The sequence below is a fragment of the Sarcophilus harrisii genome, chromosome 1 (genome assembly GCF_902635505.1).
Source record: "Sarcophilus harrisii chromosome 1, mSarHar1.11, whole genome shotgun sequence".
Taxonomy (NCBI): domain Eukaryota; kingdom Metazoa; phylum Chordata; class Mammalia; order Dasyuromorphia; family Dasyuridae; genus Sarcophilus; species Sarcophilus harrisii.
This window is the reverse complement of record NC_045426.1, coordinates 60431235-60446662: the sequence shown is the minus strand read 5'-3', so window position 1 is coordinate 60446662 and position 15428 is coordinate 60431235. Positions and strand designations below refer to the sequence as shown.

Sequence of the window (15428 nt, the reverse complement as noted above, 5' to 3'; positions counted from 1 at the left end):
AATAAGCAAAAGCCTAAATCAGACAAGAACATCCTAGTTGATCAATTTGGGAAGGAGTGAAATATTTTGAATCACTGGGGGGAAAAAAGGATGATGAACTGTATTGAGATTGATTGAAAGTATTACATATGCCTCAGGAGCTATTGTATATCAGAAAAGGAGATTCTACAAGAGCATTCCCTGTAATGGGCCACAACTCTGTAGAAATATAATTGAGGCAAGGATTCTTACAACAAGGTGTTTATCCCTGACTATTCTCGTGGTGATTATTCTGCTGAGACCAAGGCTGGTTTGAAGGCACTCTAGAAAGCTGCTGAACATTACAATTCCCCCCATTTGATTCAAGACTTAGTGCTTTGAGGAGCCACCATGTGCCTATAACTAGAGGGCATCAGGGGGTGGAATGGTGGAGGAGGAAATAAAATCAGATGGAGTAGGACACTTACCCTTCCCCACCTCTTTCCTGGCACAGTCAGTGGAAAGATTGAATCAGGGGGCAAACAATGCATCCAACTCAGAAGGGAGCTGAGAGGGGACTCACCCATGATAAAGAGAGAATGACCTTTTGGGATTGAGAGGTTTGACTTCAGAACTTGTCATGAGTCTCATGAGATCCACCAGAGAGCTACAGACACTTAAGGGGAACCTCATGAATACTCCAGAAAGGGAAAAAAGGACTTACATTCAATGACAAGGGTGACATACCCCTTTGCTACATATGCTTGCAAAGTTTGAGCCCACTTTCTGCTGCATTCTGCATATATTTGTGGGATAGGGTATTGGGGGGGGGGGAAGGCATATTGTACCACTTGCTCTTACTATACCTTCTCAGTAAATACTGCCAACTCAAGGCTAATTAGGCATGGTTGATAAATCAATGGAGAGCAATAGTCAGCCACCCTCTGAGGCAACAGAATGCTACTGCAAGTGAGGATTGGGAAGTATCTCAGAGAGGATGCTAAACCAAGAAAGTGTTAGATATTTAAGAGTCTGCAGAGGAGGAAAATGGAGATTTGGAAGCTGCCTTTGCTTTGTCCAGCAGGAGACACGGCTGGTCCTGATTTCCCCTCTGATTTCATACCTCAGCCATAACAGTATGCAGCTCAGATGGCGAAGATGGTGCTTTTCAGGCCCCAGGATTGAGCAGGTAGCAACTCGGGCAATAAAAAAAACCATCCTGGGTTATAGTTTTCATTTCCTGACCGCACAAATCAGATAAATTCATCTGCCAAGGTGATTTTTCTTGGGACTAAGCTCGGGCAGAAATTTTATCACACAGATCTTCAATAAAGGACAGAGAACGATACTGTGAAAGATATTTTAAACCATGGTTTTGTTTATGAAAGAAACAGAAACCTGTTTAACTGGGTGGTTCTGCATTAAATCTCTAATGAAGCCAGAAAGCCCAACATTAGTCTCAATGAAGGCATTTCTGCCAGGTCCAAAAGAATGCATTCTGAGTACTCATCCTCCTGATTAGATAGCAAGGCAGGGATATAATTCAGAGAGTATAGATGAATGGATAATTAGCATGTCATTAGGTATTCATATGCTCTCTTCTCTTCTCACTCCCTCTCCCTCCTATTTTTCTCTCCTTTTTTCCTCTCTCCCACTTGCTAGTCCCTATCTCCAAATAAACTCCTAACAGGTGTTGATGGGTCTTCAATTCACAATCAGATCATCTAACAAATATCCAAGAGCAGCTAGGTCCTGGTGCCATGGGGAATAGAGTGTTGGGGACCTGGAGTCAATAAGACTCATCTTCCTGAGTTCAAATATGGCCTTGGACACTTACTAGCCGTGTGATCCTGGACAAGTCCCTTAACCCTGTTTGTTCCCTGTTCTGTAAAATGAGCTAAAGGAGGAAATGACAAACCAATCCAGGACCTTTTCCAAGAAAAACCCAAATGGGCGTCAAAAAGAGCTAAATATGAATGAAAAATGACTGAACAATAACAACAACCACAAAAACCCATAAGTAACCATGGTGCAGATCATGTATATTTTTATTAAAGTAAGAACCATAAGTTTTGGGTACCAGACGAGAGGGAAAAAAATCTGTCATTCTGTTATGGAAATTTAAGAACCAGACTTGTATTTCTTGCCCAGACAGAAGGGCCAACCCACATCAGCATAGATGTGGGTAGTGGAGAAGGAGAAGGGGGAGGGAGGAGGGTGACTGTATTTCCCTATTAATTTTTTTTCAAGAAAAAGCTTCTCAAGCTCTCATGCTACTAATTAATACAATAATTCTCTATTGCATTATATAATATGAAAGAGATTATTTAAATTTTTAAAATTATTAAGACAATTATTCTTTCCACAAAAGAAACTCAGTGTGAACCTAGTATCTTATTTGCAAAAGACTTACCTTCTTTGGAATCCTCTAGATTGAGTCAGCTCCAAAGAAAACTAATGCATACTTTGATACTATCAGTAGCCTAAGGAAGGATGAATTTGTCCAGATTAGAAACGGAGGTCAGTCTCCTACACTTGGCAATAGTGGGACCAGGCCCATGAGAAGCCCTTTCACTTCTAACTTGGACAAACACAAGTCAGGTGGATGTGAGTTCAAATGCAGCCTCAGACATTTAACTAGCTGTATGACTCTGGATAAATTACTAAAAAGTAAAAAATTTAAATTTAAAAAATTCTGGGATTTTTTCCCAGCTTTCTCATCTATAAAATGCAAATAATAACAACAACAATAAAATAATAAAACAAAAAATAATAAAAGTACTCACCTCTTAGCTGGTTGTCAGATGAAAAGAAATAATAATTGTAATGTACTTAGCTCTGTGCCTGATACATAGTGGTTTATATAAATATTATTATCATCATCATCATCAGTTCTCCATATAGAATTGGCCCAGTTTGCTGGCAGTCTAGTGTCACACACCACCTATTTGAGGGTGCTAGGGAACCCCTCACTCTCAAAACAAAATGAAGGTCTGGGAAGTTAGAACCTTTACGTGATTGTTTCCAAGTTGATACTGACCTGGGTTGAAGTCCCTCTCCACCTGCCATCTCCACAAAGCTGGGAAGGATTTATACCAGTGAAAGGGGCTCTTTCCAGCTCTCCTCAACCCCCAAACCCTGTGGCCATCATGTGCATACAGAAATATTCTAAGATATCCAAGGAACCCAAATATTCCTCTGGCTGGCTAATGCCTCCAGGGAATGACATTTAGCCTCCTGATGTCTCTCCTAACCTTAGCATCCCAGGCTGTTATCAGGGAAAGCTCAGAGGGTATGGTATAGATATTACAAATAGAGCCCCTACTTTTGCAAGGCCCTGGGAGTCCATCCCTAGGTGAGAAAGCAGTCTTGGCCCCACTTCCAGACCCAGGGCTAAAAATATTTCCAAAACCACGTGAGGTTTTTTTGCATTGAATTTAGCTAGGTGGCCAGATGGTGGTGTGGGTGACTCACTGATTCTCCGAGGCTGCTTTGGTATCCCGGGGGCAACAGACTGTTCATGAAATGGAGGATGAATAAGACCCATTGAGGGTAAAGGGATGGCAAGGAAAGAGATTTAGGGACAGAGACAGGAGCAAAGAAATGCAGCCTCGGTCTTTCTCTTCTCAGGCCTTTGGGCCCAAGAAGTAGTTTGGCAATGGGAAGATGGGAAAAGGAACGAATTTAGTCTCAGGATTAAGGCAGGACTAAACTGGGGAGGTCTTCATAGGCTAAATAAAACCATTTACCAGGGGGAGAGATCTGTTCATGGATTCAGAGAAGGAGGGAGAGAAGAAATGGATGTAGAAAAGCTCGTTGTTTTCAAAGAGAAGGCTGTGCTTGGGAATAATTATAGAGATGATTGTTTGCATGGTACCTGCCTCAAGAAGGGTTCGCCAATGTGCAGAGGCAACCTCACTGGTCCATTCTGTGGCCAATTGGGCCTATGGGAATGAGACCTGCCCTGCACGGCTGGACATGGGTTAGAGAGAGATAGAGGAGCTGGAGACACTGGGAAATGGGGGTGGGATGCAATGTACGTTTGTGATCCCTTGCCTAAGGATTTAGAAAAGTTCTTTTCCTTTTGTCTGAATATCCCCAGCACCTAGCACAATGCCTTGCTCATAGCACAGATTAAAATGCCTATTGAGTCCCAGTGAATTCAATCTGCACAGCTGGGTGTGAGCTTTCTTGTTCAAATCCACACCAGGGAGCCACAGATTGCCAAGCAATGGAGAGCCTGGTCTCTGTTTAATTCAGTACAATTCAGCAATTATTGGGAGTGAGTCATGTGCCCAGCACTGTGCTAGACACTGTGGAGGGATGTAAGGAAATACTTGACATGGGAATGTTCTAAAAGGAGACAAGACTTAGAAAACTAAGGTCAGCATGAGAAACCATGGGAAATGAAACATCTCTCAAAAAACCAAGCCATCTCTAAATCAAGCAGAACTCCTAAGAAGGGCAAAAGTGGTCAGAGGAGGATTTGTGGAGAAAATGAGGGGATGAGTTCAATAAGTTTCTGCAGTGTTCTGCGTTCAGGGAATGACAGCAAAAAGCCTGTGTAAAGACATGTTGGTGGAAAGCTGTCTTAGTGCCCTGCATATTTTTGTTGCTATTGTATATGTATTTTTAATGACCCTACAGGTTAATGACAGGCATCCATATGCCCCAGAGAAAAATCTTTATTTTCTTTTGGAGGGGGTGGTCTTTTTTTAAGCATCAAGATTGAAGATGCCCTTATCACGGGGGTGGGGGAGCAAGTATACATTTTTCTGTGAGCGATCCCACAGATATGGGAGCCCTGATGGACAGCACTGACATTCTCAGTCTAGCGTGCCTTGTTTCTATTCCTGCTCTATCTGGCTAGTCCCTGCTGTAGCCCTGCTGCCTTATCAGTTCACAGAATAGTATGTGACTATAAATTGACTTTGCAGCCAGGAGGGAATACGATTTGCCGCTACGGATGCTGCCGTTGCTATGGAGACGGAAGCCAAGGCGATTGGTCCTCTTTGGACTGTACTACGTTGCTCCTTCTGTGATGGTGAATGCTACCATCTCCCCAGTCACTCCTCTGACTGCTGACTGTGAGCTAAAACCTAAAGGCAATTTCTCTCTCCCCTCCTCTTCCTTTTTTTTTTATCCCCCACATTCTGCGTGGGGAAGGGAGGAAAGAAAAAAAAAAAAAAAAAAAAAGGAAGGCTCGGAGGTGTTCCTAGGTAGCAGAAAGCCAGCCTAGATCACACCATCCAGGCTTGATGTCTGCTGGCCCGCTCATTCTCTATCTAATCTTCCTCCCTGGCTCCTGGGCAGAGCGTAACCTCTTGGTCCCAGGTTCATCTGATGCATGTTTGATGCTCCTTGCATCATAGACTCGCTGGCTTCTCTGTGTCATTCTCCCAGGCTGAGACTGAATGAGGGTGTTCACACTCTGAATGTGAATTTTTATCTTTTTTTTTTTTTTTTTTTTTACTTCTTGCCAGAGTGACCTCTACCCTACCTCCGGTTTATCATAACAAGACAGAAAAAGAGCAAGAGAGAGAAGGGGAAAAAAAACACCCCACACACAGGATGGCTTGTAGAAGGTGTTATTTGTGAGTATGTTTCTTCTCTGAGCTGGGAGCCCAGCACCTGGGAGTAATACCATGGATTATCAGAGGGAGAAGGGGTTGGAGGTACACCATGGGCGAACTGATGTGGTGTTTTAGGGTGCGGCAATGGGAGCATAAAGGTCTCTTTTCAGCAGCGGCGGTACTGCAGCTTGGACTATTGGTGCTGTTAATTGGCATGTGACTTGACCTGTGGGCATTCGTACCACTGTGGGGTTAAGCCTGTGATAGTAGGATTGAGGATGGTGAGGGTGAGAATGAATCAGCGTGCCAAACTCAAAACTGCTTCTCTGCCCCGTCCCCCTGACTTAGATTCCCAGTCCTGCGGGAGGAGATCTCTCCATTATTTTAAATTTAAATATTGTTCCCGTGTTGCTTTTGTTTTCTGGTACGAAATAGCTGCTCATTAAAAGCCTCCTCAGCCTCTGAGAGGTCCGCGACGCTGCCTGCTCCGGCTGGGACGTATTGTTGGTATTGTATTGGGCGGAAGGCTCTGGACTGTGGATGTGGAATGGCTCTGGTCTCACCCACCCCCACCCCCTACTCCGGGGGGCGAAGGGTTTGTCTCAAAACCAGGACATGTCCGCAGTTCCAACCCTGCAGCAGAGGCTGCTGGCGTGTCATATTTTGTTTCTGAGTTTCGGGGGCTCTTTGCACCGGCTGCTGCCCTGCTGGACTGGGGAGCGGGGGTTCTGAAGCCTCGGAAAGGTTGTTAAAGTTTGCATTGTGCTGGTGACATCACGCAGCTGGAGTATTTATGGAAACCTAAGCCTCCTGTTTCATTAGGAGGTGTCCCTGTGGGGGCCAGAGGGGATTAAGTCCTAAGCCTCCCAGCCAGCCGCCTAATACTCTAATATGTCCTTCTTGGGTAGCTGACAAATATGAATAGATACGGCGGTGGGGAAAGATCGCTGTTTTTTATTTGATCTGTGTCCTGGCTTGGGACCCACCAAAGCTTACCCTGGCCTGACTACTTTCCCTTATTATGTCCACTGGGAGACCCTGCCTTAAGGGTCACAGCCGGCACCTCTCCCCAAAGCTTCTGGCTGCTCCACCATGACTTGCCAATTCCTAGCTGCTATTTTGGGCCACTTCAATTACCCCCAAAATATCCTATCTCAGTGGGAAATGAAGGAAGCCAGCTAAGAGCAAGAATCCAAAGCAGTGCAAATTACAGAGTGAGGCCCAGGGCTGGTTATACCCTATCAGGTCCAATTTCAGGCCCTGAAGGTGAGATCTTCTGCTCTTTGAAAGGCAGGAAGGAGCCCAGCTCTGCTAATGGCTATCTAGCATTAAGGGAAGAGACCCATTTCCTCGTCCTTTCTGGGATTTGGGCATTTTCAGGGTTTGTGAACTAATATCATGAAACAGAATGAATGGATGGGGGAAAAAAATGAGCCAGACCCTAACAAACATGGTCCCCTCTTGCCTTTGATCACAAATCTTTACTTGGCTGGCTTTATAAGTTGTCTAGTTCAAGTATGTGTGAATGGAGTTATAAACATGCCTCAGGTGCTGAGTCAGTAGGCGGGTGATAGGAGCCCTGTTTGTGATGAACCTCGCTGAGACTGGGATTTGCTATTATATTTCGGTGCAATTTTTGTGCAGGGTGTTATTTTTTTTTTTCCCACCCTCATGGAAAAGCCTCGGGGTTTGTTTGTTTATGTGAACAGAAAGCTTTGGATTGTACTTCCTTTTGACAAGGCCTTGGCTGTATTTATAGAAATGGATAGTAAACCCTTCCTCATGGGGCTTCCATTGCTAAGAGAAACAGATTTTCCAATACTCTGTGGAAACACCATGAACTGGGGTTAAGAACCAGTGTCAATTAGCAGTAGGCGAATTCGCACTGGGTAGGTGTGCACCTGGTTATGGGGCAGGTGAAGATATTATTGAAAGACCTGGAGAAGGGAAGGCTGGGAATATCTTTATACCTAAGTCTCGCTTTTTATATCATATTCTAATTCGCCTTTGGATAGCACCTTCATATAGGTTACAAACTGCTTTACATACTTTCACACATCCATCTTTGCATTTGGTCTTGATGATAGTGTAAATAGAACAAGTATTATTACCCTCATGTTGCAGAGAAGGAAACTGGGGCTTAAATACATTTTATAGAATTCCAGATTTGGAACTTGAAGAGCCTTAATTAAAGGTCATCTTATTCAATTTCATTCCCCTTTTTCCCCTTAAACAAATTAAAAAACTGTGCCCTCAAGAGTATACGATCTGCCTTGGATCATTTGGGTAGTGAATCAGGATTTGAATCTGGATCCCCTGACTCTAAATCCAATGCTATTTTCCACTGAACTGTGCTGTGATTTGGAAGTAAAGGGAAACCAAGCTCCCCCTTTTACAAAAGAAAAATTTGAGGTTCAAGAAAGGAAATTGTGCAATCAATAAGTGGTCACTATCTTTGTTCAAATGTTTTGGTCTTGTCTGACTCTTGGTGACTCCATTTGGGGTTTTCTTGGTAAGGATACTGGAATGTTTGACCATTTTCTTCTCCAGCTCATTTTACAGATGAGGAAACTGAGGCAAATAGGTTTAAATGACTTGGCCAGAGTCACACAGACACAGATAGTGTCTGAAGCCAGATTTGAACTCTATTCACTGGAGTACCTCACTGTCCTGGTCACTGTCCAGTGTGTTCTAGCTTCCTCCTAAGTATACTTTTGTTCTACCTGGATTATAGTTCTTTTTCCTGTTCAACACCCCAAATCCCATCTGTCTTAATTATTACTTTCTTCAAGAAGTCTTATGGCCATTCAAACCCATACTGATTTCTCTTTTCTCTGTCTCCTGAAATTATGGTCTATAGCATAGCTCCCAGCACTTGATTATTCTGTGCTTCATGTGTGTGGGTGTGTGTCTTGTCCTTGCCAACTCACCTCTAAATTCCTGGAGGGTAGCAGCCATGTCTCTCCTTAGATCCCAAACCAATCAATGCCGGGCATATAAATGGAAATGAATTTTAAATTTAAGAACACAGTGTATCTTGAGTCTGCCCCAATCTCTTCACTCACACAGCCCCACCCTAGACTCCCAGCCTTCATCTGTGCTATTACAGTAGCCTCCCAATCGGTCTCCAAATTAATATTCCTAATACCCATGACCATGTTACTGCCCTGCTCTCAAAGTTCTAGTGTTTCCTGTTGTGAATAAAAATACAACTCCTGTTTCTCTTTTAAAGCCCTTCATAGCCTGCTTCTGTCCTACTCTATATAAATATAAAATAAGTCTTCTTATATATCACTTCTCTTCACATAATCAATTGTCTAATCAAACACACCTGATGCTGTTTCCCATACATGATGTCCCATCTCCCTTCTCCATGCCTTTGTCTAAGCTTCTATTTTATAGATCACTCATTTTCCTTCCAAGATAACCTTGGAGTTATATAAGAAACCTTGAGTTACTAGAGCCCTGATCCAAGGGGATTTGTATATATTGTTCTTTTATTCAGTTGTTTCTATTGTGTCTGACTCTTCATGACCCCATTTTGGGTTTCTTGGCAAAGATACTGGAGTGGTTTGCCATTTCCTCCTCCAGCTCATTTTACAAATGAGGAAACTGAGGCAAACAGAGCTAACTGACTTACTTAGCCTTACTTAGATGGCTAGTAAGTGTCTGAGGCTAAATTTGAACTCATGAACATGGATCTTTCTGATTTCAAGCCCAGTGCCACTTAGCTGTCCTTGTATGTTTTGTTTTGTATTTTTTTAATTTAATTTTCTATGTTTATTTTGCTCACCACCATCTTTAAATCCCAAACATTTATCACAGTTCTTGGTACATAATAAGTACTTAATAAATTCCTGATGAATTAAATTGAAAGCTAGAAGTGTCCATAAAACGAATCTAACCCAAGTCTTTCATTTCACAGAGGAAGAAACAAAGACCCAAAGGTTAATAAATCATAGAGTTAGTGTTGGATGGGACTCCAATGACTTCCAGTCCCTGAGCAAAAGCTGATGGATATCCAGTGAGGATGTGACTTTCCCAGTTAGCAAATGGAGGATCACAGGATCATGCATTTAGATCTAAAGTGACCCCAAAGGTTGTCTAGCCCACCCCCCTCCTATTACAGATACTAAAACCCTAGAGAGTGTTATTGACCTACCAAGATCACATGGATAAAAACTGACAAAGTGAGGATGAAGGCACTTGATCCAGGTCACACAGCTCTAAGTAAATGAAAAACCAAAGGTTTTTGAGAAGTGAACCTCAAAACAGGGCCATTTACTTCCTTCCCAGAAATAGGTTCATGCCAAATATGGTTTCCCCCTTCTGTGAAATAAGTGAGTTGGATAAGATGACCCCTAAGTTCCCTTTAAGAGTTGAGGTCCTACATCCTAAATCAAACCACTGTTGGTAATTGATCCCTTTAAATATCTGGGGAGATAAAGATTTTTGTTGTTGATTCTTTGTTATCATTATTGTTATTACTATTTCGTGAGCCAAATGCCTCAATCATATCCATTATGTTGCTGATGGATATTCTTAATGGATGCTTCCTGCTGGTCGGAAACAAGAGGGATTTGGATAACTGATTGGCTATAGGAATTGATCATCCTGCCTCGCCTTCCTCCAGAAGACCAGCTTCTCCATCACTTTGTTCTACTCTGCTTTGGGGCTATGTGAACTCTTGGGCAGAGGTTAGATGGAAAGGGATGGGATACATGGCAATTCTACCACTAAATCCCTCTGTGATTTCGATCACATCACTTAGTTTCTTTACCTGTGAAATGGAGTTAGACCAGATGACACTAAATTTTATTATAGGGAGGGGGAAAGACAAGTTATAAAGTCATCAAACTCAATGTCTTTCTCTGTAAAAAAAAAAAAAAAAAAAAAAAAGAACTCTTATGTCATAGTAAATGACTGTTAACCATTTATTCATGCTCATGGCAGCCCCTAAGTAATTTGTGGAGTTAAAGGAATAAGAAGAGAGCATGGGAAATTTTATTAACCAAAAAGAAAGAAAAAATGCAACAAGACTTTGAGAACATATTTCTTAATCAAACATGCTTACAGCCTTCTAAGACATAGACCACTACTTGTTAGACAGCTTAATTAATGCTGGCCTAATTAAGGTTAACCTAGTATCAGATTTTAGCTAGAGGCTAGATTTTTATTACCAGTTAATACAGTAACTGAACTTTTAATGGGTGTGTTACATGCTGCATTTTAAACACGAAAAGTTGGGCTGTTTTCTGAAGGGCAACTAGTTAATTGACAAAAAGGGGTAGCATTTGTCTGCACCCACATTTTCAATAGGAGTGTTGGTTTTTAGCAGGGATATGAGCCTGTGTGTCTGTATGTGTTTACATGTGTGTATAACATCATATATGTATAAACATATATTTATAAATCAGAGAAGGCAAATCCTTACAGTCTCTAATCTATAACCCTTTTCCCCTGAGTCTCTGGTCTGGGCAGAGGGTCTGAAAATTATACTGTAGATTTGTACCTATACATATTTGAGTGTGTAAGGGGGTTGGATGGGTAGTAGGGAGGGAACATGATCTTGAAAGAAAGGAAGTAATGTCAAGAAAACATCACAGATCTGGGAGTCACAGGATTGGAGATTGGGAGAGTTGGGAGAGAACTTGAAGAAATTAAGCCCACTCCCCTTAACTTAATCGATCAACAAGCATTTGTTAAATACCTACCATGTACCTGGAACATTTTAAATGCCTACTACATGCTGGGGCCACAAAGAAATGAAACCTTTAAGGGGTTTATGTTTACATATGAGACACTTAGCCCCAGTGAAGGTATATGAGCTGTACACAGGTCACTACACAAGTCCTAAGTAGCAGAGCTAAGATGTAAACCCAGTTCATCTAAGCTCAGGATTCCTTTTTTTGCTAGCTCTATAAGGCTTGAACTAGTTGAAGTCAAGGTACCATGTGAGTTACTATGAGGGATCTTGGAATCACAGATTTAATCACAGACCTTAAATATCACTTAATCCAAGTCCATCATTTTACAGGAAGAAGAGAAGCCAGATCTACCACCCAGGTCTCTTTGCGTCTAATTAAGACTCTTTCCCCTTCTGTAGAATCCCTGATCCCTTGTTTACAGTCTAGTTGAGAAGATAAAAACACAGAAAGAAAGAAGTCAAGTCATTGTCTTGCCAAGGGTGGCTCCTTCAAAACATGACAGCAGCAAGCCATTATTCCCCAGCACAATGGACAGGGTTACCTAGAGAGTATTATAAATGAGGAACAGAAAGACTGCGTTGAATGGATTGTAGTAGATGGAAAAGGGAGTTACGTATAATAAGAGTATAGATTGGTAACTTGAGGCCAGATTGTGAAGGACTTTAAATACAAAGGGATTGTTATTTAATCTCACAGAGTAATAGAGAACCCCTAGAGGAAGCGATTGTCAGACTTATTTTTAGGAAAATCACCGTGACAGATTCTGGAGGAGGGTTTGGAATGACTTGAGTAGAAAGGCAGTTAGATGATGCAATGGAGAAGGTGTTGGTCTAATAGTGAAGAAACTTTGGATTGGAAGGATTCAAATGCACTTAGGGTGCTGTGGGTTAAATGCTGGACCATTAGAAAGTTTTTGTTCAGTTGTTTTTCAGTCATGTCAGATTCTGTGGCCCCATTTGAGATTTTCTTAGAAAAATATTTCCTTCTCCAGATCATTTTTACAGGTGAAGAAACTGAGGCAAACAGGGTTAAGTGACTTGTCCAGGGTCACACAGCTATTAACTGTCTGAGGTCACATTTGAACCCAGCTTTTCCTGACATCAGATCTGGTGCTCTATTCACTGTTCCACCTAGCTGCTTAGAAAAATCTCAGACATTTGCTGGTGCCTCCCCAACAGGATTTATGTGAGAATAGACCGAGATATGTGCAAAATTTACAGCAATGCCTGACACATAGTAGGTGCTTAACAACTATTTCTTCCCTTCTCTTCCCCCAAATACTTATTAGTCCTATGAAACTCTGGGTTTTAATCCTCTGAAAAAAGAGAGATAATAACAGTCCCTTATTAACAAGATTATTGTGAGGATCTAATGGTATAACATGTAAATTGTTCTTCATGATTTAATGTGTTATATAAACACTAGTGATGGTTATATTTATTGTTTTAGCTGAGTGCCCATTTTTAACATTATTCTTAGGAAATTAACTGGCCCTTTTCACCTACTATTGTGTTTTGAAGCAACTGATTAATGATCTTTGGCAGGATATGCCTGAATGATGTTTGTTTAATTGAATTGAATTTCCTGTTGCCAAAGGAAGTTGCCTTAAAAATGCTGCCTGTGTGAATTGGGCTTTCCAGGAATTTGTCAGAATATGGTCGCTTCTTTCTTCTGGACTTTGTTGTTTTCAAACCAATGGCCTGTATTTTTCTAAGGTCCGCCCTAAGAGGCAGGAGGGAGAGGAAAAGACAGAATAAATCAGTGCCTGCCTTGGTGAGCTTCAGACAGAAATACTAAATGACTTCCCTCGGCCCTAGTATTGCCGTGTGTATCCCATGCAGAAAAATTTTCTGTTTATTAGCTGTTCAAATTGTCAGTTCCAAGCTTTTCCCAAGAGATCTCTGGGAGATGAAGTTTCCTAAACCCCCTCCTTTCTATGAGAAGAAAGCAGCTTCTGCATAGGACCCAAGAAATCTTCCCTCCTCTTTTCTCTGGTTCCCATTTGTCTATAATTTCAAAAAAGACCAAGAGGCTCTCCTAGAGTGTGCCTTTATTATTTTGAAAATACTAAATAACTTCCGCTTACCTTTTGTAGTTGACTTTTATTTTTTTGCTGGACAGAAAAGCTTCCCTAGCACATAGATTGCTTTTGTTAGCATTCCCCATCCCAGAAACAATGGCAGCAAATGTCTCCATAGGATTAAAAAAAAATTAAAAATCCTCCCTCATTGATTTGCATCAGGTGCTCTGGCTTCGTGTTGCTATAAGACAAAGAGACTTTGGTTGACTTATTTATTTTTTGTCATTTATGTTCTTGTGGACTTGTTTATATGTTTGCTTTCTTTCTTGTATTATAAACATCTGGAGGACATAAGAAAAGTTTCATATGTCCCTATAACATCTAGGATAGGATCTGATACAGAATAAATGCCCGATAAATGAGTTGTTGTACTGTCTAGATGAAGATGATAGGGAAATGTTGTGAGCATCTCCAAACTTAACCACTTCCAAATCTGCTTTTTGGAGAGTCCCCAAATGTTAGGGGACAGGTCCTATGCCAAGCACATTTGGGGCACACAGTGAGTAGTCAAGAACAATTTGGTCTCATAATAATACCAGTGTTGATCCACAGATGGTTTCTTTTGTAATCATGTTGGTTTAACCCTTTGATAAACATTGGTGCAACATTTATATGTATATCTGTGTGTGTGTGCTTGTTATTGAATGCCTGAGTTTAGAATCTTAGTTTAATAATTGAGGTTATTTCAAAATATTAACATCTTCATCTTGAACTTGTAGATATATACTAGATGGAAATAAAAGGTGAGAAGGATATTGGACTGAATCAGTACTGAGTCTAATACAAGATTTAATAATGTGCATTTGATTTGGGTACCAGATCCCAGATCTGAGTTTGATTTTTTTTTATGATTGATTTTCAAAGGACTAGGATTCATACCCCACCTCAGATGCTTACTACCTGTGTGCCCATGCGTGACCACTTCATCTGCAGAGGCCTCAGGTTCCTACAATTGTGTGTCTGAAATAAGAAGGTTGGATTCCAGCCTCTGAGAACCCTTACAATTCTATGTCTGTGATCCTGTAAGGCCGTACATTTGGAGAGCAGGCTAACCAGTTTTCAAAGCATTTCTCTGTAGAGGATTCTCTTTTGAACCAGAGGCAACCTAGAGAAGCAAAGAAAATCCTTGATTTGAAACCTGATATGTGGCTCTGGCACTTTCTGGCTTTGTGACTTTGCACAAACCTGCCATTTACCATGGGGGGAAAACTGATAGCAGAATACTAACGTCACATTTATATAATGTTATAAGGTTTGCAAAGAGACTAAAGGACACAACTTGGGGAGGGGGGGAATTACCTGCTTTATAGAGACCATTGGAGATCAGAGAAATTCCACGATTTGGTCTGGGTAAGAGCCAATAGTCATCCTGTCTCCAAGTTCACTCTGAATTTCAGTTGCTTCATCTTGTAAAATGGAAGCATTATACTATGCAGTCTCTAAGGTCCTTTTCAGCTCTAAATCCTGTATTCCCGAGTTCCAGTTAATTGAGAGTCCCTTGCAGGGATCCTTGTATTGCAGCCCTTCGGGCCTATGAATCAGGATGCCATTTTGGAATTCTCATTCAGAAGGGACAGAAAATTCAATATGGAAAGTTGCAGCTGGAGATGGCTCTCATTTTATCATCATATGTCTTATTCTCTCTCCTATTGATGTCTCTTTGTCTTATAGCAACACGAAGCCAGAGCACCTGATGCAAATCAATGAGGGAGGATTTTTAATTTTTTTTAATCCTATGGAGACATTTGCTGCCATTGTTTCTGGGATGGGGGCCTTTGAATGCTAACAAAAGCAATCTATGTGCTAGGGAGGCTTTTCCATCCACCAGTGAATGACTGTTGATTTGACAGCACCTGTCCTTGCCTCTCCACCCCCCACCCCCCCTCACACCCACCCCCGTAGAGTGTGTAACTCCGATAATACTCGAGGAAAGCAGTTGCTCTGGATGTGTGTGATGCAATAGCAGAAATGCACTTTTCTTTTGCCAGGAAGGTTTGGGATGTTTTGGAATGGACTGAGTGGGAAGATGGTGGGTGGCAGGCAGCACTCACTGTCTGATAAGAACCAGCAGCTGGGGAGTGCCTTCCCAGAGTCTACGAGAATTTTTTG

General features: G+C 41.6%; 1 protein-coding gene across 3 annotated transcripts in view; it reads left to right on the top strand.

Moving 5' to 3' along the window:
* IQSEC1 (IQ motif and Sec7 domain ArfGEF 1) overlaps nucleotides 1-15428 on the top strand; it is a 741922-nt gene that overhangs the window by 439471 nt on the left and 287023 nt on the right. For all 3 annotated transcript variants that reach the window (XM_031945892.1, XM_031946046.1, XM_031946101.1), the window contains one exon: nucleotides 5442-5552. In XM_031945892.1, the coding sequence (XP_031801752.1) occupies nucleotides 5442-5552 (111 nt within the window). The remainder of the gene's footprint in view (nucleotides 1-5441; nucleotides 5553-15428) is intronic.